General features: G+C 39.4%; 1 protein-coding gene across 2 annotated transcripts in view; it reads right to left on the reverse strand.

Moving 5' to 3' along the window:
- LRRC38 (leucine rich repeat containing 38) overlaps positions 1-25,027 on the reverse strand; it is a 68,246-nt gene that overhangs the window by 10,502 nt on the left and 32,717 nt on the right. Inside the window, exon 1 of one of the 2 annotated variants that reach the window (XM_074892947.1) lies at positions 4,818-5,600. The exons of the other annotated variant lie outside the window; for it this stretch is intronic. Within the exon in view, the coding sequence (XP_074749048.1) occupies positions 4,818-5,445 (628 nt within the window). The 5' untranslated portion in view covers positions 5,446-5,600. Of the gene's footprint in view, positions 1-4,817; positions 5,601-25,027 lie in introns of those variants that run through there. 2 annotated transcript variants of the gene reach the window in all.

Genomic DNA, 25,027 nt, shown 5'->3' on the forward strand with positions numbered 1-25,027 from the left:
GCGTTCATAAACCTTCGTTCTGTAGGTCAAGCGCACCAGAGACAACCTTTTGCTGGATGACCCCTGAGTTTCAAACAGTATTACTAAAAAAGTAGGTGAAGAGATGAGGCAAGAAAGGAAAAGTGCATTTTTAGCCAAGATAAAATGTGATACAGAACAAGCTCTGAAAGCAGAAGAAAGCCCTTCCAAATACGAGAAATTACTGAGTGCATTTTTGTAGGATTTCCAGCTCCCATTGAAGCAGAAAAAGCAAGAAATCTCAAAGATGACTCTCTTGATCTCAAAAAAATGAACGTCAAATTTCTGTAAACTTCACTGAATTCAAAATTTTGAAACATTATGCCCCAAAATTGTCAACCTATAACCATCCTTCCATTTGCTGAGTACCTCTCTTGCTTCTATTTATATTTTTCTTAATTTCTTCTGCCAGAGTCCAACTCTCTTTTTCCTCCTCTGCTTTCTTCAATTCTCACTTTAGCAGAACTTCAGAACTTGTCAATCGCTTTTTGTAAAATTGAAGAAGATGGATCAAATATAGGCAAGCAGATGTTAGAACATCATAGCGTACACCTCAGATATACTATTTCCTTGCATTCTTTGAATAACACATTTAAGACCAACTTAGACCTTTGTTCTTTCAAGGTCTTTTTTGTTCTGAGAGTTTGCATGTCCCCCATGGAGTAAAACCTTCCATGAAAGTTTTTACACCTATCCTTGAAGGGACAGAGATCTTACAACAACTTTTCTATTTCCAAAAATTTATCCAATATTCTTAATCTCCATGCTCCTCCTAATGGGAAGCATTTAGTATGAATCATTGGTCACCATGCTGCTATTCAGGCTTAACAAATGCCTATAAAATCAAACATTCTTCTACAGAAAATATTTATAAGTTTGTAACTTAACCATTTTGACCCATAGAGAACACTTGGCCTTCTCTAGGAAAAAGATCAACTGTTATATATTCTCCACTTATCACCATTTCATTGATCTTCAGTTTCCTTGTCTATTTTGTACTATACACGCTAATTTGTTTTTAATCAATTAATAGCCAAATCAGAGGAAAAAAATGTGGTTTGGTTTTGGAGTATGATGAAAATGCTGGTTTTAATATCTTTTTATGAGTATAAAAATATGTTCGCTGTTTTAAAGTGCTGAGTTTAATTGCAAAAACTTTTAGTGCAGTTTCTTTAGTAAGTCTGCCTGCAAATCTGGCATGCGAGAGTATTCACTTACTGCAAATTAAGCCTTTATTTAGAAATTTAGGTTAGATGAAGAAATGCTGGGATCTGTAAAATGATTCAAATCCCAGCTGTTTGTGTGAAGTGACAAGTTAGATGTGCAAAGGCAGCTCAGCTGGGAAGAGGCTTTACAGTCAGCTAGTCAGACAGGTCAGCATAAGTTATAACTTTACAAGCTATTTCTGGTAGCATGCCAGAAAGAAAATGGACCTGGCTTTTGCAAAACTAATGAGCTGAAGTATGGCTTTTGTTCAGATCACCGAGTTCTCCAGAGGCCTTAATTACAGAGGTAGAGAGCTTCAGGATCAATTATCGAGATTTCAGTTCACATGGTCAAAGCTCCAATTTTTAAATCAACTTGGTATTTCTTTTGCAAAAAATAAGGATAGCTTTAACTAACATGCTATTTTACTGCAGTGCTAAATTTAAAAGGTGGAGCAGTGGCTGAGCTTAGTAAATAGTTAACAGTTTGAGTGATTTCTCTCAGACATGCAGACAGGGCACATTAAACTATTTTTAAGTGTCATTCAAAGTGAGGAATCAAAACGAATGCCCAGAACCTAAATCTATCTGGCAATGTATTTCCCCCACCCATTTATCTCCTGTTGTTTGCTACCAGTTCTGAACCCCGAGGGACTGCTATGATACAGTGACACTTGAAATGGCAGCCCTGGATCCCAGTTCATTCACAGATGGTTGGAGCGTGCTTCTTTTTTGCTTTGGCACATTTTTTCTTGTCTAACCCATCCCGAAGCATCCGAAGCCAGGATAAGACACACAACAGTGTACAGAGCCTTTAGTTTCTTTGCAGTGCTTTGCACTTTTCATGAAAGGACTGGGAATCACCAATGCAAGTTTACTGTCATTCACCTTTCCACACTTTCCCTTCTCAGTAAATCCAGGTTATGAAGTCTGCCATTTAAAGGCTGGGGAACTTCACTGTGTCATGGAACCATTCTGTACTGCTAATCACAGTTTATTCTTAAAGAAAACCAAGAGAAGAAAACACCAGCCAACTCCTTTTTCCACCCTGCCGTTTCCCATTTGTATAGGCCATGCAATGCAAATGCTTGAGCTGCTGCAGAATTATAAAGGAAAATCAGGCAGCCAAGATAAATAAATCTTTTCTTAGGCCCTGAAATTATATCCCTATCTTTTTCTTTTGCTGTATTTCCAGACATAATGCCTGCTGCCCTACTTATCTTGATGTGTTTGCTGCAAGAATACTTCTGTTGCCAGCCTTACAGCAGTATCACAAGGAAGCCAGGGAGTCTGAACGCTGAATCTTTCAGTGAGTTGCTCTTCCCACTCCTCCCAGGAAACGCTGGGCGAATGTGGCTTTAGACAAGTATAACCAGACAAGTAATGCTAATGTGATTAGTTCCTAATGGGTATAATGTTGCAACATCATTAAAAACTGAAAACTGGATATAAAATGCAATCAAATCGTAATTCTAAGAATTAGTTTTACACTGACTTTCCAAAAGATGTTTTGAAAGGCATTCAGTTGTGGCCATTTGGTTTTAAAATGTCATTGAGGCAGTCTTTCCTTTTTGGGTTTAGTTTAGCCCTCACCTTTGTGAACAATGTTTGCTAGTTAACTAAAGGAGACAGCCAGTATTTTTGTGGCAGGAGCTCACAACAATGAAAACACTGACTTTGCACACTTTTCTGCACACATGCACTAGATCTCACTGATACGACTGGCTGCAAAGATATCAAGGGACTTACTCCTGGGAACAAACGCAAATCATTTGCTTAGGCCATGTTGGGAGGACAGCTCTGACAAAACCAACCATTTGAACATTTGCTCCTTCCCTCCTTGTCTTCCCAAATCAAATCTAACTGAAAGTTTGGAAGATCCGGATGAGCTAGTAATTTTTTAGCTATTTGGCTGAAACACAACTGTGGATGAGAGAAAGAGCTATGAGAAAGCATCCCTAAGCTTGTAAGACACTGGGGAACACTGGCAATACTATGGGAAAGCTCAATCACTTGAGATTTCCAGACATAAGTTCAGATACGCTTTAACACAATGACATGGCAGAAGAAAAAGAGAGAGATGGGCTGGGACAGACTCTCAAACTGAACAGACTTGGTCTGTATACAGGGGAGGGAGCTAGAAGTTCATTAAAAGAGATGGAAAGCACAGGGAAAGTGAACTGATATTTAGCATGAGAGATAGGCAAAATACTTGGTTCAAATAGAGCAAACTTTAGCTTAAGCATGAGGGAAGGAGGGAGAAAAAAACCCAGGTTTAGTTTGGAAAGAATCAAGATGAAAGTTTCACTGAGGCAGACAGGAAAAAACCCAACACTTCTTCCTCAGATGACTTCCTTAAAACAGCTGCTTTACAGCTAAGAATATTTAGGGCAACCTAGATTAGTATATTGAAAAAATGCTACCCAAGGTCATGAGCATAAGAAGAACTTGAATAACTGACTACAGACTCTGATGATCAAGAAAGGAGAGAAAAGACCTCTGAAATTTGTAGGCTTACTGTAGTTTTTATCCCTTTTTGTCTGAATTCAAAGAAACAGTTGCTTGACCTCAACCCATTCTCCCAAGCTCTTCTCCACCAGCCTTTTAGCTCTCACCATCTTCTGCACAGCCATGCCCTCCCAGACACAGCCCAGACACGAGTGATTTCACGTCAGGTAATACCTGTATACCCTCTGTAGCCCTTACAAAGTTTTTATGCTCCAAGTTTTTGCCTTCTGTGAGCAGCTGGGCAGCTCAGTGGCCTAAGTTTATGCCCTAGTGCTTGTTGGGAGCCATGAACTGTGAGATGATCTCCTGCTAAAGCTGGATTAAGAGAGCCTTTGGGGTCGGGTGGGAAATGTGGAGCAGGGGTCTGGATTCCCTATACATGACAGTCTTAATACTTCCCTCCCCCCCCCCCCATGCTTTTCTGAAAATTACTGGCCCAAATACCAGAATTATATACCCTACATTTTGGGGTGTTCTAGAGCCATTTCAATTTATTCCTAGTATTGGAAGCAGCGCTATTTTAACAAAAAGAGCCAAACTCAAGCTACTGAAGAAAGTTTCAAACACAGAGTATGACAACAAAATACTTCCAGTAAAGGGCTGACAATCACAGTTGCATAAAATGGGGATTTAACTCCTCTGTAGCAGCTTTATAGCTGATCAGTAAAATGAGAGAAAAAACAGTTTTCCTAAGGAGCTGGCACAGAATATTTAGCTGCTCAAAGGGCTTATTGTAGAAAATATATTTACCAGAGAGAAAATGAAGTCTGGAAGAGAACCAGCTCTGGGCTGAATGAATTTGAAAAGGCTCTTTCACTGCCTATGTAAGTTTAGGCTATAAATCAAAATTATTAGGGCTTAATTTTAAAATTTTATTTCTTAACTTGGAAGAGGACCTGCTGCTAAAAAGAAGCCAACATCATTTTAATGGACTCATTTGTTGAAAGCATGCAATTACAGTTTGACCAAACTGCAGTTTGGGTCACTGCAGACAGCACACAGACAATTTGACCAAGAACCCTTCTTCCCTCCAAGACACACAGACAGAGAAACGTACATACTGCACTGAAAGCCAACGAGCTTTACCTTTCTGGAGCTTGGATGCATTGTCCTGTATCCAGCTGAAAAGATTGGCAAAGTCACAGTCACAGACCCAAGGGTTGCCCTCTAAGCGTATAGTCCGCAGGGAGGGAAGCGCTTCTAGGGCTGCCACATTTAGGCTTTGTAAGTTATTGTCATTCAATTCTAACACTTGGAGCTGTTCCAGGTTCTCAAAAGCAGCCTCATGCACATCCACCAGGTTATTGTTTCCAAGGCTCAATTTTATCAGTTTTTCTGCTGATTTGAATATCCCAGCATCAAGCTGTGTTAAATTATTGTAGCTTAAGTCTAAATACACCAGTTTGGTAGAACTGCTAAAAGTGCCCTCTTCTAAAGAGGTGAGGGAGTTATTCCTGAAGTCCAAATAGACTAGATCTCCGTAAAATATAAAGAAATCAGCTGGTATCGCCTGAATGTTGTTATCAGCTATAAGAAGTTTCCGTACATCCAATGGAAATGGATTAGGAACACTTGGGAGTCCTTGATCCCGGCAATCTATGGTGTGGTAGTCCATACAGCTACAGACAGCAGGGCAAAAATGACCCACGGGTAAGAAAAGCAGGCAGACAAAGACAGAAAAAGGCAGAAGGCAGAAAGGAAAGCATGGCAACATCGTCAAGGATTTGAAAGCTGTGATGAGCACCACTTCTAAGAGAAAGACATTTTGCTCAGCTGAGCAGCAGTGGCTGGTACTTGTGTGTGTGTGTGATTGTATCCAGGAGATCACATATCATCACAGATCCGATAGCAGCAGTCTTGGGAGGGGGGAGGGAGAGTGACTGAAGGAAAGAGGGAGGGAGGCAAATGTGAGGATTTACACTGTCAGAATATTATAATGCTGTACAGTGGAAGGGAAAGCAATGATTGGGTAAACGGAGCATCTTTCAAAGGACTCCCTTGCTTTTGTGAGCTAAAAAAAGCCGAGAGCCTGTTTGCATATTTGCTGTATATTCCAGCAAACGGGAAATCACACCTGATCCTGTGACTCTGACAGCAATAGCTAATGCTTAAAAAGCCCTTCAGATAATAAAACCTGATGAAATCACTCATTTTGTTTCTGCTTGAGCCTACATCAAGGTGACCAATACCCTACAGAAATCGAAGCGAGGGTCAGGGAGGTATCCTGGTTGACTGCTAAGGACTGTTTTCCCTTTCATTTGTTAAACAGGGAGTGAAGAGCAGCAAGGGGGGGAGCCCAAAGACAAGGAACGCTGACTTGTGCTGTTTCTGGATGCCTTCTCAGCTTTTAGAGCAAGCATATTAACATTATTTAAATATGATTCATTATCTTTTAACCAAAAGTATAACCCACCATAGCAACAAGGAATATTGTCTCAAAAGTGAGGGGGTTTCCCCTTCCTGTTTTAATGACCAAAACAGCTACTTTCTCATACAGCACCAGTAATGTCTGTTGGGCCATATAAAAGTGCAAATTGTGGATCAAATCCTCAGCTAGTTAAAACTGAACAGATTTTCTTCATTTTCAGGGTGTTGAAATATTTGACAATCAATCTGCCCGTCTCCCATGGGACAGCAGAGATGATTTTGCAACAAGGCATCTGTGTTTTTCTGACATCCCCAAATCCACACCCAGAAAGGCAAGTCCCCTGCCAGCTACAAGCTTAGTTTTTAACTCCATCCCTCCCTCTTCATGCACGTTGTGTAAGCAAACACAAACGGACTCTAGTGCTTGGGGCACACCTCTGCACTACGAGGAAAGATTCCTCTAAAGAGACAGATTGTATTTGGATGCATTATGTCCTGAAGATTAGAGCACAAACACCTCTGGAAAGCTCATTTCTAGGTCAAAAAGAGGCCAGTAATCTCTATTTAAGGTCATATTTCATAACTGAATTCAGAGTATCTTTCATCCAGGACAGGGTACAAAAATTTCCTTCTAAGATAGCCTATCCTCCCAAGATACCTGCACTTAATACTGCTTTCATTATTTGAGTTTATCAACCTCTTCATTAAGCAAGTATGTAGAAACACCAAGCTGCGGGGAGGGAGCAAAGAGGGAGCCAGACTCTCTCAATAGCACCTGCTGACAGAAAACGAGGCCATGGTCACAGATTAAGAACCACATGAACATAAGAAAACACCTTTTTTTTTTTTACTGTGAGGGTGGTCAGACACTGGAACAGGTTGCCCAGAAAGGTTGTGGAGTCTCCATCTGCAGAGATATTCAAAACCCAACAGGAGACAGCATTGGGCAACCTGCTCTGACTCTGCTTGAGCAGGGGGACTGGACTAGATTTCCAGAGGTCCCTTCCAGCCTCAGAAACTCTGTGAACTGCTGTTAGGAAATGAACTTAACAGGGAGGGTTGAACATACCAGAGAGGGTTATACCTTTGAACACCTCTCTCACATTTTGCAACACACCTTGTTTCTAATTTATAGGTATTTTAGCTAAATCACCTTGAGCCAGCCTCTAAACCCCTCCCATAAACACACATCCTGCTCCAGGTGTCTTTCATGTCTTGAACTACTTTTAAAACATCACCCAGAAAGAAATGGGCACAGCTGCCTCTATAAACCACCAGGGCAAAGCCCAGTTCAATTCCTGAGGTGATTATTTAAAATATTTACCTTAAATGACATGGGAAGTGGAAGTTTGATAGGCTACCTCTGAATAATAAAAAAAAGCCATGCAAAGTAACTCCTGTGGTCAGGATTCAATGAATCAGCATCAACAAGTAACTGCAACTGGTATTTCTCATGCAGAATTTATGCTTTTTAAACTTTTAAGCCCGTATCTTGCAAACACTTGCTCCTGCTGTAATTTACTGCTTTTTTGCCCCTAATTCATTTAAGGCTTTTGGTCAGAGATAAAGCTGTTCCTCACACAGGAGAGCAGAACTGACTTGATATCTTGTAGTAATGATAACTTTATATAGAGAGATCTATTTAGTGAGGTTATCAATACACAGGACTTGGGGGTCTCTATGGCTCCTCTTGTGCAGGCCCACCCTTCTATCAAATGTACAGAATCAGACTCTGACATTTTCTTTTCAAGATGCCTCAGCGTTATTACGCCTGTCTCACAGATGGGAGACTACAGACAATAAGGCATAATTTGTGAAAGATCCAAGAACATGTTAGCGGCAGGGGTAGGAACAGGACTCAGCTTCCCTAAAAATTCCACCAGCCCTTGATAAAACTACCACTCCTTTCTGCAAGAAACAGACCTTCCTTTTGCTCGGCTGCTCACGTGTATTCTTTACAGATTACCCTCTGTAGAGGAAGCACTGTAAGCAACGTTATCTTCACAGCTTATTCAGCACACTCCTATGCAGATTGCAATTTCTCCACCAGATCTGTGAGCTTTCCTGTCTTGAGATGTTTGTGAAGGGGTTGGCAGGAGACTAGAGATTACTATCAAGCTCTGGATATTTTGGGACAGGTATCCTGTAGGTTTGTCAAACATCGGCCCTGCTCCCCCAGCATCCAGGCAACCAGCGTTCCACTGCCAATGCGTTACAGCACTGATCTTCAGCTACACGGGACCAGCTGCAGTGCCTGCCATCACGGGCCACCTGCCATGGTCTGACACCTTTCTCCCGCTCTCTGATTTCAGAGAGTTTCTTCCTGACCTGTCTTTCTCTGTGTAACATTTTCTGGTTCATTTTGTCTGTTCAGCTTTTTTCATTCCTTAGCTACTGCTTATTTCTGTACCTCATCCGTTTCCCTCACAGCACAGAAATTCTCTTCAATCTTTTTGAAGCTTCGTTCACTTGCCACACATTTCAGGCAATTTTGTGTAGCAGGAGGGAGATTCTGCAAAGCTTTCTATCTAATAAGATATTAAAGCTTTACTTCTTTAATCTTGCACTTGCATCAGTCAGTTACAGGAACCTGTACTACTAAAGAAGGGGTTTAGCCTGCTATCTGCTAAGTGCACAGCACCCTCTTGTGCCCTACAGGACAGTGGTCATTCCACAACCCCTCCGTCTCTTCTGATAAGCTATAGCAAGTTTTACCCTACTCCTATGGTTTACCTATAGCTTCGCTTCTTCCTATTCCAGTGGCCTATTAAAGAAACCCCAATCACTCCGTGCAAGAAAATAAAAGATATAATCCCGGTGGTCGACTTATTTTAGAGGTGCACAGTAAAACAGCAGAAGTGTCACAGAGCAAGCCTAACCAATACATTAACCCCAAAAGGGAAGCAAATGCAAGGAGCAAAGCAAACTTCTAATTCCCTGATTGCACTAAGTCAGAGGAGCCAAATTACAAACCCATTGTATGCTGCCACTCCTGTCATTTGAATTTCATTCTACCGGCACAGCCTGTCAAACCTTTTGGTTATTTGTACAGTAACAGTGACACTAGATCATAGATTGCCGATCACCTACTGGAACTGGATTTCTTTTTTTTTTTTTTTAGGAAATTTTAAAGTACATTGCAATAGGTAATGCATATCAGGACTTTGTTTGGCTTCAACTGACACTATGGTAAAATACAAAATTGCTCCAGTGAGTAGTCTCAGAAACAAAGATCTATTTATAATCTATGCTTCTTCAGTACTCCCAAGCAAAGCCCTCATAGCTTTCTGGCCAGTTATCCAAAAATACTTCCAGTACTAAATTTTAATTCATACAGATTTGAGAATCTTGTGCTTTCTCAGTTAGAAATTGATGCCAAACAAAAACCAAATATTCTCTCCACACAGATGGGATCCCACATAGATCAAATCTCAACTATCAGCTCATTTATCGATGATCCTGGCTTCCAGGCTGCCCTAAAGCAAGAGGGACAGGATGGGTCTGAAAAACAGGCTTGTAAAACATACTGGGCAACAATTTCATAATCAAAGAACTATAGAGGAGTTTATGTCAAATCGTTTTGTGGAGAATGAGGAAGCAAAAACAATTTCTCTCCATACTTGCCAGTTGTAGGAGTTGAATAAGCACAACAGTAGGCAGACTTCGGACTAAAACAAAGATCTGGCTTTCTATTCCTTTGATTTTCTATTCAGGGTACTACTAAGAGAAACCTCTAAAACAAAACAGGGAGTGACACACCCCACTGGTCCTGGATCTTTAGTGTGCTTGCAGTACTATATCATGGCAAGCAGTGGGAAAGTAACAGAAAAAAACATTTGCTTCCTTGCCTAGTGAAGTAAGAAATAGCTTTGTGCAAAAATGACAGAGGTTTCATCTTTGCTTTAGAAACTCCCAGCCCTCCCCTTAAAAGTGCTCAAAACTTTCCAAAATAATTTAAGTCATGGAAGAAAAAAGAATGAGCGATCATAATACAGACACACATGAAGGATCCAGATCTCAGCCAATAAATTCTTACTTACAAGAGACTGAAACTGAAAACTGTCCACCCTCATTCATATTTTTGAACATCTAATCGAGCATATTTTCCCATGAAGGAAGTTATTATTCCAGGCTTATGCTTCATTGAGTTAAGGTACATGTCATGTCGGCGGCTGCTGTACCAGGTGCACAGGATGATTGCAAAGGGTTTTCCTCCTCATTATCATACATTAGCAATGTGTCATGGGAACCAATGTTCAAACTTGAATGACTAACAGTATGTTAATCAATTAATCAAGCACTGAAATCAAGTGCTAAACAACATCTCTGAACAGAAGTCCCATTTCTATTTGGATATTTACCATTTTGGCTTTAGTGCTTTTTTTCTTTTGAGAAAAATCTTCCCCTGCTATGACCAGGCATGTTTTTGTGAATGCAGCCAAGAGGCACGGCTGGACAGTTTTCCCTCTGATCTTCTACCTAAGAAGGACTGAAAAAGCAAAAGACAAAAAGGGTATATGTCTTTGTCTTACAATTTATGAGATGATAGAAACTGTGAAGTGAACTGAAGCTTGTATTCCACCTGCCGAGTCCTTCATTGCTGCTGCTGCTGCCACTGGGAGGGAAATTACATCAAAATTAATCAGCATGGCAGCAGCAATGATTGAATTTGAAAACTTCAGACATTGCAGTTCAGCAGTCAAATGAGACCAGCCTAAATGCATCAAAAGACTTCCATCATCTGCTCTAGACAACGTGGCTTTCGCAGACACATGATCACTATCTTAGTGTAAACCATTTACAATCACTAAAAGCATTCACGAGAGATGGAACACTGTAAATTATATTTCCTTTCTCCCCCAGGGAGGAGTTCGTATCCAGCCACTACAGTGTAGTCAACTGCTTGCCCTCTACATAGTTTATATACCAGTCCAGAATTACCACAGCTTTAAAGCAAATTAAGGTGACTAAAAGTGAGAGTTCTCCTAAACTGTTGAACAGAGATATGCTCATGTATATCCACTGCTGCTCTTGTATGTAATAAAGTCACAAGTAAAGTTGGTCTCAGGTTTCTTCTCAAAGGCTGGACAGATTCACCAATGAGTCTGTCAAGATCTGAAAAACCTTGGGGAGATCAGAGATCTGAGATTGCTTAGAAGCTCAGAGTTTCTAAATAAATATATATAAGAAATCCAACATAGGATTTTTAGAGGAAAATTTATGAGAGTCAGTGACTTTAAAGTAGCAGTTGGAGTTGAACATAACTTTCATATCTGAAACTTGTTTCAACCTGCACCTAAGTTTCAAGCAGTGAAGCTAAACAGAGTTTGAGCAAATTCTCAAAGCCCCAAGATATCACAAAATTTAATCCAGCTCTGTTTAAAGCTAAGGAGATTGTTAGTTTAAACCCATGATTGCCATTTTGAAGCAAATATGCCATGTTTGTAAGACAGCAAACTAATAACTCTGAAGAACTGATTTCCTCCAAATCGTGCACTCCACACTCATTCTTTCCAGCCCTTCTATAGAGAACAACTGCTAAATGCTTTACCGAAGTGTTCAGAGGCTGAACACGCCACTGCAATCTGGCTGAGCAGAGGGTAAAGTATGACAAATGGTGCATGTTCTAGTGAAAAGGAACTTTTCCTTCCTTTCCTGTAAGGAAGGAAAACCAGAAATTATTCTGAAATATCTGGGAAGCAAATGTGTGCTCTCTCAGTAGGAAGTATACAGTTTTAATTTGTACTCTGTGCCACCTAGAAAACCCTTCAGAGAGTTCTCTTTGTTCTAATAAACAGCAAATAGATTTACAGCAATTAAAACCGTTGACAGCTAATGTTTATAAAAACTCTACATATATATTCTTGGAGTATATAACCCCCCCGATCATTAGGTCTGCATGGTACAACAGAGTAAAAAAAAAAATAAAACAAAAGCCCTGACACAAACAAAAAAGGACTTGAATTCATTTTTCTATTAACCTTGTAACATTAATGGGCTGAATGTCTTTTCCAGACCAAAGATGATGGTGCACTTGTGAGCATTTTATGCAAATTCATACCAAATATACACTCAGCAAGAAAACAGTTCCATTTACAAAAGCATGGATAATTTAATTGGAGGTCAACGTCTTTTAAAGATGCCTCAGTTTGCTTTGATAAGGGGATTTCACAAAGACATTGCAAACTACCTTCCTTGGCTATATTAATTTAACTTATTTGATGTGGTACAAGCTAGTTACAACAGGGGAAATAAACCAGGCTAGATCATCTAGATCTTTTTTCTAATGCAGAGAAAAAACCCAAGACAGTAATTTGTTACTTCCCTTCTCCTATCCACCATACTGACTATTGCTGCATACACTTCATGGACTTAAATATGCAGAAAGCATATATAATACAAATATGTAATAGAAATACTTCATGAAAAATATAAATAGGTGCTTAAAAGGTCAGATTTTGATTTCAAAATAGGGCTTGAAAACTGCCCTTTGAAGTGCATTGCACACTCATTAAACTACGTGCACCATTCCCAGCAGTGTGCAATTCCATATTTTACAGGTTAATTGTGAACAACTGGCTTTCTGTGAAATAATTACTCCACAAAAATGCATCCATCTCTGCACTGGAACAATACAGCACTAAGTACAAAGGGACAACAAATCATAGATTAGGACTTGAGGCAAGGCAAAGAACACTAGAATCTTGCACTATGCTCAAATGGAAGTAAACTGACAGAGTAAGGGTGTGCAATTATGTTTGTGTATGTGTCTATACCTGAATGAATGCATGTGCAGTTCCTTTTTTCTTTTATTAAAAAAAACAAACCAGAAAATTCAGAGAGGGCAATCTAGCAGAAACAACTGGAAGTCTGGCCCTTACACTTTATCTATACAGCTTTCTGTGGTCAGATCTGTCATCCTTTTTAATTGTATGTTAAATAAATCAAATTCCCTTTCTAAAGTGAAGAAATACGTTTTCTTTTATACCTACGTGAAGAACAAAACCAAACAAAATGGTGACAAAGATCCTTGAACCAATGGGATTAAATCCTCTGATGCAAAGGACTTGTTTTTACCTCTAAAGTGTAGAATAAATGTTGAGAAGACCTGAGCACTGTTCTGTATGCAAAAAATGTTTGCAAGATGACAAAAACTCATTATAAATTACCCACCTCTTGATATAATTGAAGTATCTACAGTCCTGTACATGGTAGATGATCCTGGTCATCCACTTGTCTTCACTCTAAAGTGATCTTTCTATTCTCTTACAAATTTCTCTGGCTATACAGAAGTATAGTGTCCCTTAGGGAATGCAGCATATTTTGACTTAATGCCTTCTGACATTTCACTCGTGTTGTCAATAAGATGGGTGAAATGTCAGGTGAAATTGTATCAGTAAATACAGCAATCCCCATAAGGGAGATGTTTGGATCCCTGTAATAACTGCCTCTGAATTTGCTTTTCAAAAACATGTTGATAACCAATGCTAATTATTACAATGACTAGCTTTCATAATCGCTTCAGAAATTACTTACCTCACTGGCAATGAATTGGGGGTACTTCTCTGGTACTCCGTGATATCAGACATAACCTCTAGAATTTTATTACAGTCACTTTGAATGGTGCATGAGTAATCACTAGCACAGCTGCTCTCTTGAACACAATTTCTTTCACCCTACATGCTGATACTGCAGGGGTACGTAGTAGTTTTCAATACTAGAACTTCTGTAGGATCCTTAGTATTGGGAAGTGGAGGTCTCTTAGCACTTGGTTGCACAATTCCAGCATCCAGTTGTCACCTCACAATACTACCTAGTGCTATTGCACAAGGGTAACTCACTGCCCCTTGTCAGGAGGTGTAGCTCTTCTGTATATATAACTAATGTTTGGATGAACTCTTTCATATCTCTGCTTATACAGTCTTCTGCAATTTTAGAAGCTGCCTCATTTCAGAGATATTAAAGCTGGGAGACATCACCAAAAGAAAACAAAATGCAGAATTTCCTCCCTGGGCAAGTTAATGGGCATTAGTGCTGGCAGTATGTTAAGTGCAGTTCTCAGTCATCACAATCTCTGGGATGGTTCTACGTATCTTTTTTTCCTTTAGTAATATCAAAAATAAATCAATCTCAAAAATGGAGTAAGTGAAGTCTCTTAAATCTCAAACTGAAGGGAATCCAGAAGAAAAGTATGCTTGCTTCAGGCTCTTGTAAATTTTTCAGGAAGTTAATGGCACAGAAGATGAATATGGTAAAAATACTGTCCACGTGATAACACGTAGAATGTACTATACTCTCCATTTTCTCAGGCTGTGCTAGAAGCTAAAAGATACTTCTAGGGATCACAGAATGGCTGCAGACTGAAAACAGAGAAGCCAAAAATGTCCAACAAAACCCTTTCAACAAAAAACTAAAATTGAAAAATTAATTTTAACTGCTAATTTCTGTTTTCTTTTTAGAAAGTGTTTTCAGTTTTTAACCCGTGATTTAATGTGTTAATTCTTACATTTCCTCTACGATATTCCTCAGTAGGATGTCATCTTCTAAGTTCTCCAAAAAGTAATTTCCTATAACTTATGGTCAGAAATGTCTTATCTAAGCATATCATGAAAGGCTTCAACTTACTTCTTGACACACTTATACAAATTACTTAGTTCCTTGTGCTGAAGCCAGGCAAACACTTGCTAAAATTATACATGTGGCTTCTGATACAGATTTTATGTTATAAACAGTTTATTTGCTTTTCCTGCAAATACAAGTCTAGCTTCCTGCTTTTTCCTTTATCAAGAATGTTTTATTTGTTTTAAGGAAGATGGTTTGAAGTTAACTTCTTAGTAGGTGCATAAGCAGTCCAATTATTCAAAGCCACGACAGACAGTGCTATATCAGCGTCAAAGCATTTCTGTGACTATTGTGGACACAGGACAGAATAGCTGTCAAGGCATTGACATGGCATTTGTGCAGACCTCCTTAAAAGTTACCCACCAAGAAACAACTTTGGAGTGTTTGGAGTTACAATGAAAGATTTTGATGGTGGTGGGAGGGGCACTTAGTTTAAAATTACTTTTTGTTATACTGCTATTGTTGGGTCCCTAGAACTGGGACCTGTCTCTTTACCAAAATGACATAAGAAGTCACGTTATCCAGAAGAGCATCTCCTCTGACTGCTATTCCAACCCGGTATTACAGACTATTCTGTGGGATGGACAACGGAATAGAGTTACAAGCTGTATACAGAGAAGTGTTTTAATGACTAGTTCTGGAGTAAGATGAATCATTCTAGATGCACTTTTGATGGTAAAATAAAAACAATCCAATAAAGGATTAGTTAATGCAAGTGTTCAAGAAAGCCCTAATGACTTTTAGTTTGCTTTTAAACTTGTCACTTTTCAGAAAATATAGTATACTGAAATATTGTCACTGATAACATGGCTACTGGGCACTCAGTAGAGCAGGCACCTTACTGTTACTTTTAAAAAGCACTATCTGGTACTGCCTGCTGCCTCGTGGCACATTGTTATTACCTTAAGGGACAGAAGGCAAAAGCAGAAGGAGGCAGGGTCACAACTGCTGAACCAAGAATAGAGCTCCATAATTCCTGATGAGCCTTCTGGAAGAATTATGTGCACACAGATTTAAGCAACAAATATTCTACACATTAATAAAGTACAGGTCAAATTTCCTGGACACACGTTCCAAGGCAAAAAAGTTCATCTAAAACCAGCGTTTTACTTTTACTCATACAGTGTAACACTTCAGGGCCTCAGTTTCCCTTTTTTAAACAGGGGAAAGGATAAAGCTGATATAAGACTTATGGACTATACAGGGTATAAGATAGAGGGATCTAAATCCCTTATTTTAGCAGTAATCTTCTTTGCTATGAAAGATGCTGTATTATCAACAGCGCTTGCAGGCGATTAAAATTGTTAATAGTCTTTGTATTGTACTTGGTGTACAACTACCTACACCTACAAATACATGAATCATGGTCCTCTAATTCAGTTTCCTGCAGTGAAACCAAAAAGATATTCACATTCCAATAAAGAGAAAACCCTCTTAATTCACTGCTTATATTTTATGAAAAAAATTATTGAATAGAGACAGTGTTGGCACTGGAGGGAGAATCTGCAATACTTATTTCCACTCCTGATCTACTGTGTAACTTTGGAAAAGACACTACAGTGCTCAGTGCCTCAGTTTCCCCACTGCTTCATATGAAAATAACCAGAAGCAGCAACAGGATGGACCTTTAAAATTAGATGATATTCATGTCAAAAGCTTTCAGCATTTCCATTTTAAAAAGCATGGGCTTTTAAATATTTATGTTATAACAATACAATAGTGCCTTGATCTGAAGACACATGTAGATGGGGCTATTGAAGTGGTGAGCAGGCCTCCAAGAGAGCAACTATCTCGTTCTCCTTTGAGTCCTAGAATTAGTTTACACAAGACAGGTCTTGCAAATACAGAGCAAAGCATAAAACATTTATTTCCTAATTTAAAGCATGAATTAACTTACCCCTTAAATAGGAAAATCCCACATTTGAACTGCCTTCCCTTCCTTCCCTTTAGTTATTAGCTTGTCAGTAATATAATAAGAAGTGATCTCATGCAATGGTTTGAGTAATGCAAAGATAAGGTCTATCTTTGTGAATTCCAGTTTAATCACATTCCTCTAGGTCCACCTTCTACACTCAGACTGGGACTCCACCCCTTTACACATTCTCAAGTCATAATTTCATTTTATTCAGACATAAATGATTTATAGTGTATTTCAGAGAATAATCAAGCCCTGAATTTAAACCTTGTTTTAACTATGATGCACATTCATTAGATTTTTTGGTGTTCTCTGTTGTTGTTTCCCTTGCCATGATACTTATTCACTTTATTTTTCAGGAAAATAATCCAATATTGTAAAGATTTGGCAAACATATTTGTAAAGCCATGCTATTAGTCTAGTATTTCTCCTAGACAAAGCATTAGCAGTTGCAGCTGAGACTTTATTAAATTCAGTGGTATAGTATGTCATTTTAAGAGATTACGGTACACAATTCAGCTACATGTCAGTGGAATAACACGTGAACGAATCCAGATTTTGCAAAATAGCGGAAACATCCATGATCACCGCCTTGATTTCAGTGCTTGGTTTCCTTTTAGGTATGTTGTGCCCCTTAATAAAAGTCTTCAAATTGCTGCTGTTGAATATAGTTGCTGGTCAGAAGGTGAGCTGGGGTCACCATAACGTCTGTCATTTCAAGAAAACCCATGGTTTCCACTGTTGAAAGATCACTAAGCCTTATTTTTCTCACCCAACCCTTCACTGAAGGATGTATTTTCATACCCATTTGGATATGTAGCCAGGGTGGAAAAACATGCTGCTGCTCAACGACGTGGCAAAAAAATTGCAGCCCAGAACCATACCTGTCTGGAGCATATTTCTCTGCTCACTTTCCCCACTGGGCCTAGGGAAGTGGTGGAATCCAGCCCTGCGGTGAGTGCTTTTTAAACTGAACAGTACCTGTGAAATGACCGCTCCCTCTGGTGGCTGCAGAGCCCTAGGTAGATGGTCTCTTTCTGTTTATTCACTTAGGAGTATTTGCAGATCAATCCCAGTTATATGAAATGTGTCATAGGGTCAGGAAAGGCCCCTGGAGAACATCACTCTGCACTCACCCCTTCCCCACATTCCTAAGTATCCATGCCCACAATCAGCCTGCTTTTCTGTCCCCGCCTGCCCTCTCCCCATTTGAAACACAACTATTTCCAGCAGCTTTTGTTCATCTTTGCACTTCCTTCATGAAGCTGCTTACTCGTGGGAACATGCTTTGTATACAGAAAGGAAAAGAAATCACATTCTTTTATATGTGATTTCTCCCTAAATCAGAGTTGAAATGGGAATTTTGTCATGGAACTTAATGGGGGTAGTATTTCTCATTTATTCATCCAGGTGCATTTCGTTTCTTCTAAGACACACAAGCTTATTCAAAGAGACAATTACTCACCTACAGAAAAACTGGCTGCACCCCCATGCTGTATGTGTCTTAGTCTGTCCATCTCCTTGAGGGGTAAACACTGCCCCATGCTGAAGATGCCCAGAGAGCTGATGGCCTGGCTGCTAGGTCACAGTACGGCTTCAAATAGTGCTGAGAGTGTGCTGGGTTCTGCTCAGATTCCAAGCAGGTTGATCTCAGCCACGTTGTTGGGATTACACCATTTCCTGCTGAATTTTCAGCACACTAACACAATGTGTACTTAAAAAAAAATTAGGACATGTAAATTCCTAATGACAGGCATTTGTTTTATCTGTGTAAACTCACAGTAAAAGCAGTAAAAGTCTTTGAAAGTAGTACGAAACAAACTCATAGATCCATTCTGTAATGAGAGATTGAGTACACACTACCTGTGTGTTTTTCTCCCCCTTTTGGCTCCACTGCTGTGTTGCTTTCCTTATATAACTGTTCTAGTTAAAAGAACACTCCTGACCTAAGAAAACCTACGTCAACCTTATAATTTTTTGTTAAATACATGGTGGTCATTCACAGGTTTAAAAGTAGTAAAGAGTGGGCATTCCATATTTAACTCTGAGTCACTCCATTGTATGTCACGTAGAGACAACTGCTGGCAGACTTTGGAAAGACTTTTTCTGGATAAAGTACTTACTGACAGAAATCCCAACCCCAGTGTGTCCCTAGGAGCATGTCCACTCCCTACAATCAGCTCTTACACTGTATGTAATATGTTGCGTTCCATGAAATATATGTCTTTAGGACTTTGCCCCCAGAGAACTTCACTCTTTCAGGAGAAAGCTTTATTGGAAAAGCAGCTGAGAAGCTCTGCTCCAGGGGTCTTTATAAACAACGAAAATACATATTTCTCCTGAGAATGGAAGTGCAGACTACCAAATGTGTCCTGCTCCCTTCACACCAGTATTTTGCTTCAGGTATGCAAGCGTGTTACTCTATTAAAAAAAGATTACAAGTTATGCTTTAAACAGCCCAAATTAATCTGCTTTACTGAAGAGCCTTCCAGTATAAACAAAAACCAATTTCAATTTTGAAATGATAAAAGCCCGAAATAAAGTCACTTCAACATCAAACCACAGACTTTGAAACATCATAGAGCAATCTTGACATTTTACATGGATCAACTTGCTCTTACATAAAACTATGGTGTAGCCCCCCTACTCTTTCCCTCTCCCAGATCATCTTTATCAAGTCTTTTCAGGACTGACTGAAATGGCATCATGGAGAAAGGCAGCTTGTACAAAGAACAACTGCCCATAAATCTCAAATGAAACTATTGCAAGTGTAGATGCTTACTTCTCTTCCCTCAAATCCTGGTTTGAAAGTCAATTCAATACATCCGGATTTCACAGCTAAGATGGGACCTGGCTGCTTCAGAACTGCGCTCTCTCCATCAGCCTGCTGTATAGCCCAGAGGCACTGGTTCAGAGTGTGCCCATTTATCAGATCATAAAATATTTTAGGTTACCTCTATGTCCCATAGATTGGAATGCGGGTTTGTGAATAATGGTATATATTGATTTCGGTGAAACTGAGTTGTATCAGCCAAAAATCTACCCCCATCTCAAAAACTGACTGATAAATACCATTACTACTCTAGCTTAAGATCTCCAACTTCAAGCATTGTTGCAGTTTTCTGATTCACTAATCTCTTCTCTACGTCTGACAGCTAGGGTTGCTCACACATCTGTGCATATAATATTTTACAGTCAGAAGCACAGATGGTCAAGGAACAGGATTTGATTTATAACTGCTTATCTTAAAATAACTGCAAAATATGAACATTTGAGTTTGTCATTACTAATACCAACCCCCTCCTATAGGACACATTTTAATTTTCAAGCAGTGAATTTCTTCTCCTGCCTTATATCAGCTGCAAGTCTGACCACATCAAGAGTGGTGCCCCTGTCAGTCGGGAAAGGCTGCCTAAAACACAAATAGGGAGAAAGCAGCATCTTCTGGTTCTCCCATTCCCTGACACCTGCCAATGAAAGACTTCCGGATGGCCATTTTAAAAGCTAGAGGCTAATACGTATTCTCATATCTTGCGTATCAAATGCATTTCCAGAAATTAAAGGAAAAAGCACAGTGACTCAAAATGAAAAAGGGACCACAGAGCCACAGCTGTTTAAGGCCTATGCAAAGCGATGAAGAGATATGATGGACTTCAATTTGTGAAGAAAGGAAGGTAAAAGCCATTTCTGAGGGCTTTCTGAGGGTCTGTATTTCTGCAAAAGCCTTCTAAGAATCTTTGACTTCCATGTAAATAACCTCATAAGATGGGAACACAATCATCCATGCTCTCAGTTTAATGTGTGCTATGCAGACCCGAGAATGTGCAGGTACATATACAGGTGACTTCTCTCTGTATACACACATATTAAAAGGCCACACAAATGTCTCATCTGTTGAAAGAGGAATATCCAAATTACACCTCTATTGTCCCACAAAGTCCCACAGTTGTCAGAGATTGTAGCATGGTGACAGATTTGAATGTCGTGGCTTCTGCCTGACTTATTACAGGATCTTTCATGAACGTGCAGCTCCGTGTACTGCCAGAATTTCTCTTTCCACAGAACAGTCCCCAGTACAAGTGAAATCTTACAACATCTCCAGTACATAAAAAGTAAACCTATGTTTTCCCTTCCTACTCTTTCACTAAAAACACACTCAAAAAGTGTAAATTAAGCATTCAATTTGATTATATTCTCTGCAAATCTGTAACTAAAGAGATACTGTCTCTTTCTGTTGCCAAATTTCCTGTTTCTGTACCCTGGGGCAGCTGGGGGCCCGGCAATAATTGGTCAGAAGCATAAAAAAATGTTTTCTGCAAGCTTTATTAATTTTCAAGCCATTTCCTGTTTTCCCTTTGCAGCCAAACCCACCCCTTTTGGCAGGTACTGAAATACAACAACATCCAATTCAGTCTGAGGAAACATTCTATTACTTGAAAGAGGAGCAGACCGAGAATGATAGCTACAATTTTTCATTACCTGCTTTCAACAAGTAACTTTGCTTTACTGTGAGGTAACCTTTCAGCAAATCATGCCATATAGAATTGCCCATCTCAATTTTTGAGTCCTTTACTTAACAGATTTTGTCTTAGAAAACTGTGTAAGTCACAAGCAGAGAGTGTCCACAAAACAAATTACTCTGGAAGTGGAAATATAAAGCAAATTCTATTCATAGGTTACATTTTTCATAACTGATGTTAAGGCAGCTTCTTTTGATATGTAACCCAAAACCGTAAGAAACTTTCTGCCCAGTTGGAGACACTAGTCTGTTTGCAGAAGGGACAAGCATGCCCAGCTCAGACAACTGACAGGAGCTCTGCATGCTTGGCACTCCTAAACATCAGTCCTAGAAGACACAGGTGTCCTCAAAAGGTTTCTAAAACAAACAAACAAAAACACCCCAAAAAAATCAAACAAAACAAAAATCAAATACTAGTTCTGGTAATACAGCCCTAAGAAGTTTAGACCTTGATATATATAATTTATTGTGGTTTAGAGATAGCTGTAGTGTAAAGGGGAAATCATTCCTGAGATACTTCAGGAAAATGGTCATAATTTTGTTGTCAACTGAGATTAAGTGCAATTAACAGGTTAATGCTATACCTGGAGTTCTGTAACAACAGTCCCTTCTCTCCCACCCATTTACTCCAGAAGCTGGATCAGCATTGTCCCCAGAGTTCATTGTCACACTTGGCCCTAGGTAGTAGTTCTTACTTTCTGGATCACAATAATGTTCACCTGCAGGGAAAGGAAATCTGGAGCTAGTTTTTTGCAGTGTAAAGGAATTAAATGTACACATACAGATATCTCATACAGCAGAGAAATGCAATCCATTCCAGGATAAACTGCCAAACAAACTGCCAATTATAAGGCCAGACCAATACCAGAGGAGAGATCATCACACAGCACTGCGCTTCCAGGGGAGCGTACTTCGGCAGACTGACCAACCCGAATACTGCGAGCAACCACACAGTCACGCACAGTCACAGAAATGCAGCTGCCTACACTTACCCCCTGCGTGACATCCATCTTACCAGCAGAGCTATACAGAACCGGTGACAAGGCTGCCCTTGCTGATACTAGACTTGCTGTCTAAAGGCCTGGTTCAAAGCCCATTTATTACAACGGGGAGTCTTCCATCGACCTCAGTGCTCCTGGGTTCATACTGTGACATTGACTGATTCAGGGGAAAACATATCCCACACGACTTCTACCACTGAGGCGTAACACTTTATGGGATATAGTCACTATTTTTCTACTCCCCCAGCTATGTTTCCTTCTTTGCTCTTGCTGAACTAGAGACAGCCTAAGCCTCTCACAAGGCTGTGCAAGTGACTGATACGGTCAGACGGAAAGAACAGATTATGAAATGAAAACATAGGGCTGCTTGTACTCTAGACCCTTTCCACCTCCTCCCTTAAACCACTGTGATTAAAAACACACAGAGCTGCCTGGCAAAAAAAAAAAAAAAAAAAAAAAAGGTGACCCATGCACTCATATCCTGGCAGTTTGTGGGAATTGTCATAACACGCCCCAGACAAAAAAGACCAAATTACAACATCTCTGCATAGACCTAGACCTCATTTCATTGCAGCACTTGAGCACATGCACAAGGCCACTACCAATCAGCAAAGACATACACTTACATATAGGTATGCGCTTACTTTTTATTTTGAAACAAAGAGACCACATAATTAAGTGCTGCTTTAAATGTAGATGGATTGTTCAATCAGAGCCTTAGAATAGCTCCTTTATTTTCACAAAACCTATTGGCTTAATTATAATACAGTGAACTATAGTTTCATTAAAAACCCCTTAATTTGGTAAAGTTCAGAGGAAAGCTGCTCCCTCATCTCTCTGTCGTTCCATACCCTCTTCCAAGGGTATTGGCTCTTCTGAAATAGTTTTGTTGATATTTTAAATCAAGGGCTCAGCAATGGCTCCCAGTCTTAATCTCCTTACTCAGCAACATGCTGCTGTCACTAGATGGCAAGTTCCTGTCATGGCTGTCCCCAAGGAACAATTTCATCCCAAAATGACAATTACAAAGACATTCCTAGCTTTTTCACTAACTTGTTTTGCATCCGTAGGCAAATTTCTTTCCCCTTGTTGCACTTTGATACTGTGATAGAAGCTGATTTTATTAAATTCTTCATAGTTCAATGCTTTTATCTGAAGACTTTTTCTGAGGAACAGGCTGGAGCAGCAGAAACATACTAGTATAGGAGAAGCTATTCCTTATTGGGAAGAATAATAAAAATGGTAAGAAGTGTTGAAGTAGCCACAGAAACCTGGACATCTCCAATTCCTGAAAGCTCAAGAGCTCCAGTTCTATACCCAGAATACATTACAGTTTAAAGAAAGAAATAATTTAATTCAGCAAATAGCTTATCCTTATTTAGAAAGGCTTATTTCCTAGACCCAAGACAAATTTGTTTACATGAATAATCATAAAACTGAAAGGTGTTCAGAGTGCCTTTGAAGAAAATTGAATGAAATCCTAAAAATCCCTTCTTTGTGTTCCTTATGAGAATTTGTTAACTTTAAAAAGTCACTGTTTGTTCCAGTTTGACTTTCATGGCGTACTACATTCATTTTTTGTTCTGAAAATACATCCAAAATTCCAAACATTCCATTCTGATAAGGTAAAAATTTATTTGGTTTGACTTTTCAAAATAAGTTTCATTAAAACTGACATAGTCCCCCAGCAAATTTCAGTTTCATGAGTGGCATTTCCCAATAAGCAAACATTCTTTTAAATAAATTTGAAACAGCATTATCGAAGAATAATTAATCCCACATTTTAAGATTCAAGACATGCTGGAAGTTAGTATATGGGAATATTTATTTTACCGTTTTTCTAAAGACAATAAGCCAATATTGCTTGTTGCTTCCTTGCATTAGCGTTGATTGTTTGCATCCTACTCTCCTACATCTTCAATACAAAGAACACAACTACAGCACCGTAATTTATATCTACAGCTAAAAAATTCCTTTGGCACCTATCACTTTCAAAAGTAAAGAAAAGCCCTACGGAAGGTGTTGCATTTCCCATCTGCAGCCCTCTTTACATCACTGTATCACTGCTTACATGTCTAGACTTGCTTTGCTCCTTTATAGCACAAAGTGTTGTGGAGTCTTAATGACAGTTCTGACTCACATTCACTGAGCAAAACAACCTATCCACGTTTTAGGGGGTTTTTGTTTTGGTGGTTGGTTTTTTTTGTTGTTGTTGTAGTTGTTGGTTTTGTTTTTAAAAAAGATAAAACCTCTCCCACAAGTCTGCCCCACTCTTCTGCAGAGGTTACCTCCTCCACAACTGTCAGCAGAAAGGAAACAAATCTATGCTGTTATGCTTCAGAGTCTGGTGTCTAGCACTGCAGGACTTCAAGGTCCAGAAACTGAGGGAGAAGGTCACGTACTTCCTCCACTCAGTTATGTAGCACACTGGTGTAGTTAGTTCACATGTGAGCACTGATTAAAACTTACCATGTTCCTAAACAGATGTAAATCTGTAGATCATTACTTGCCCAAAAAAAGGGAAGATTCAGAAAAGGATTAATATACATTGCTCCTCAAATCCTGCTTCAGCCCCAGTTCCTGTCTAACAACCATTATTTCTGAGGAAAAAACATCTGTTACAGATGTTGGTAGAGCGTTAATCTCGTCTCTCATGCTGTGCAATGCTGATGTGCAGAAACATATAGTAACTAGTCCTGTACAGACCATTGTACAGCTGTCCTACTAATAGTTACATACAAAATGGAAAAATCCTCTATCTTTATAGGGTGATATTAGCACACTGAGGCCAGCAAGCATGTGGGCAGAGATAAATGCTAGAGTACAGCTAGGATGTCACCTGAGGACACAGGCTGAAAGAGACATGCAGAAA

The sequence above is a fragment of the Strix uralensis genome, chromosome 23 (genome assembly GCF_047716275.1).
Source record: "Strix uralensis isolate ZFMK-TIS-50842 chromosome 23, bStrUra1, whole genome shotgun sequence".
NCBI lineage: Eukaryota > Metazoa > Chordata > Aves > Strigiformes > Strigidae > Strix > Strix uralensis.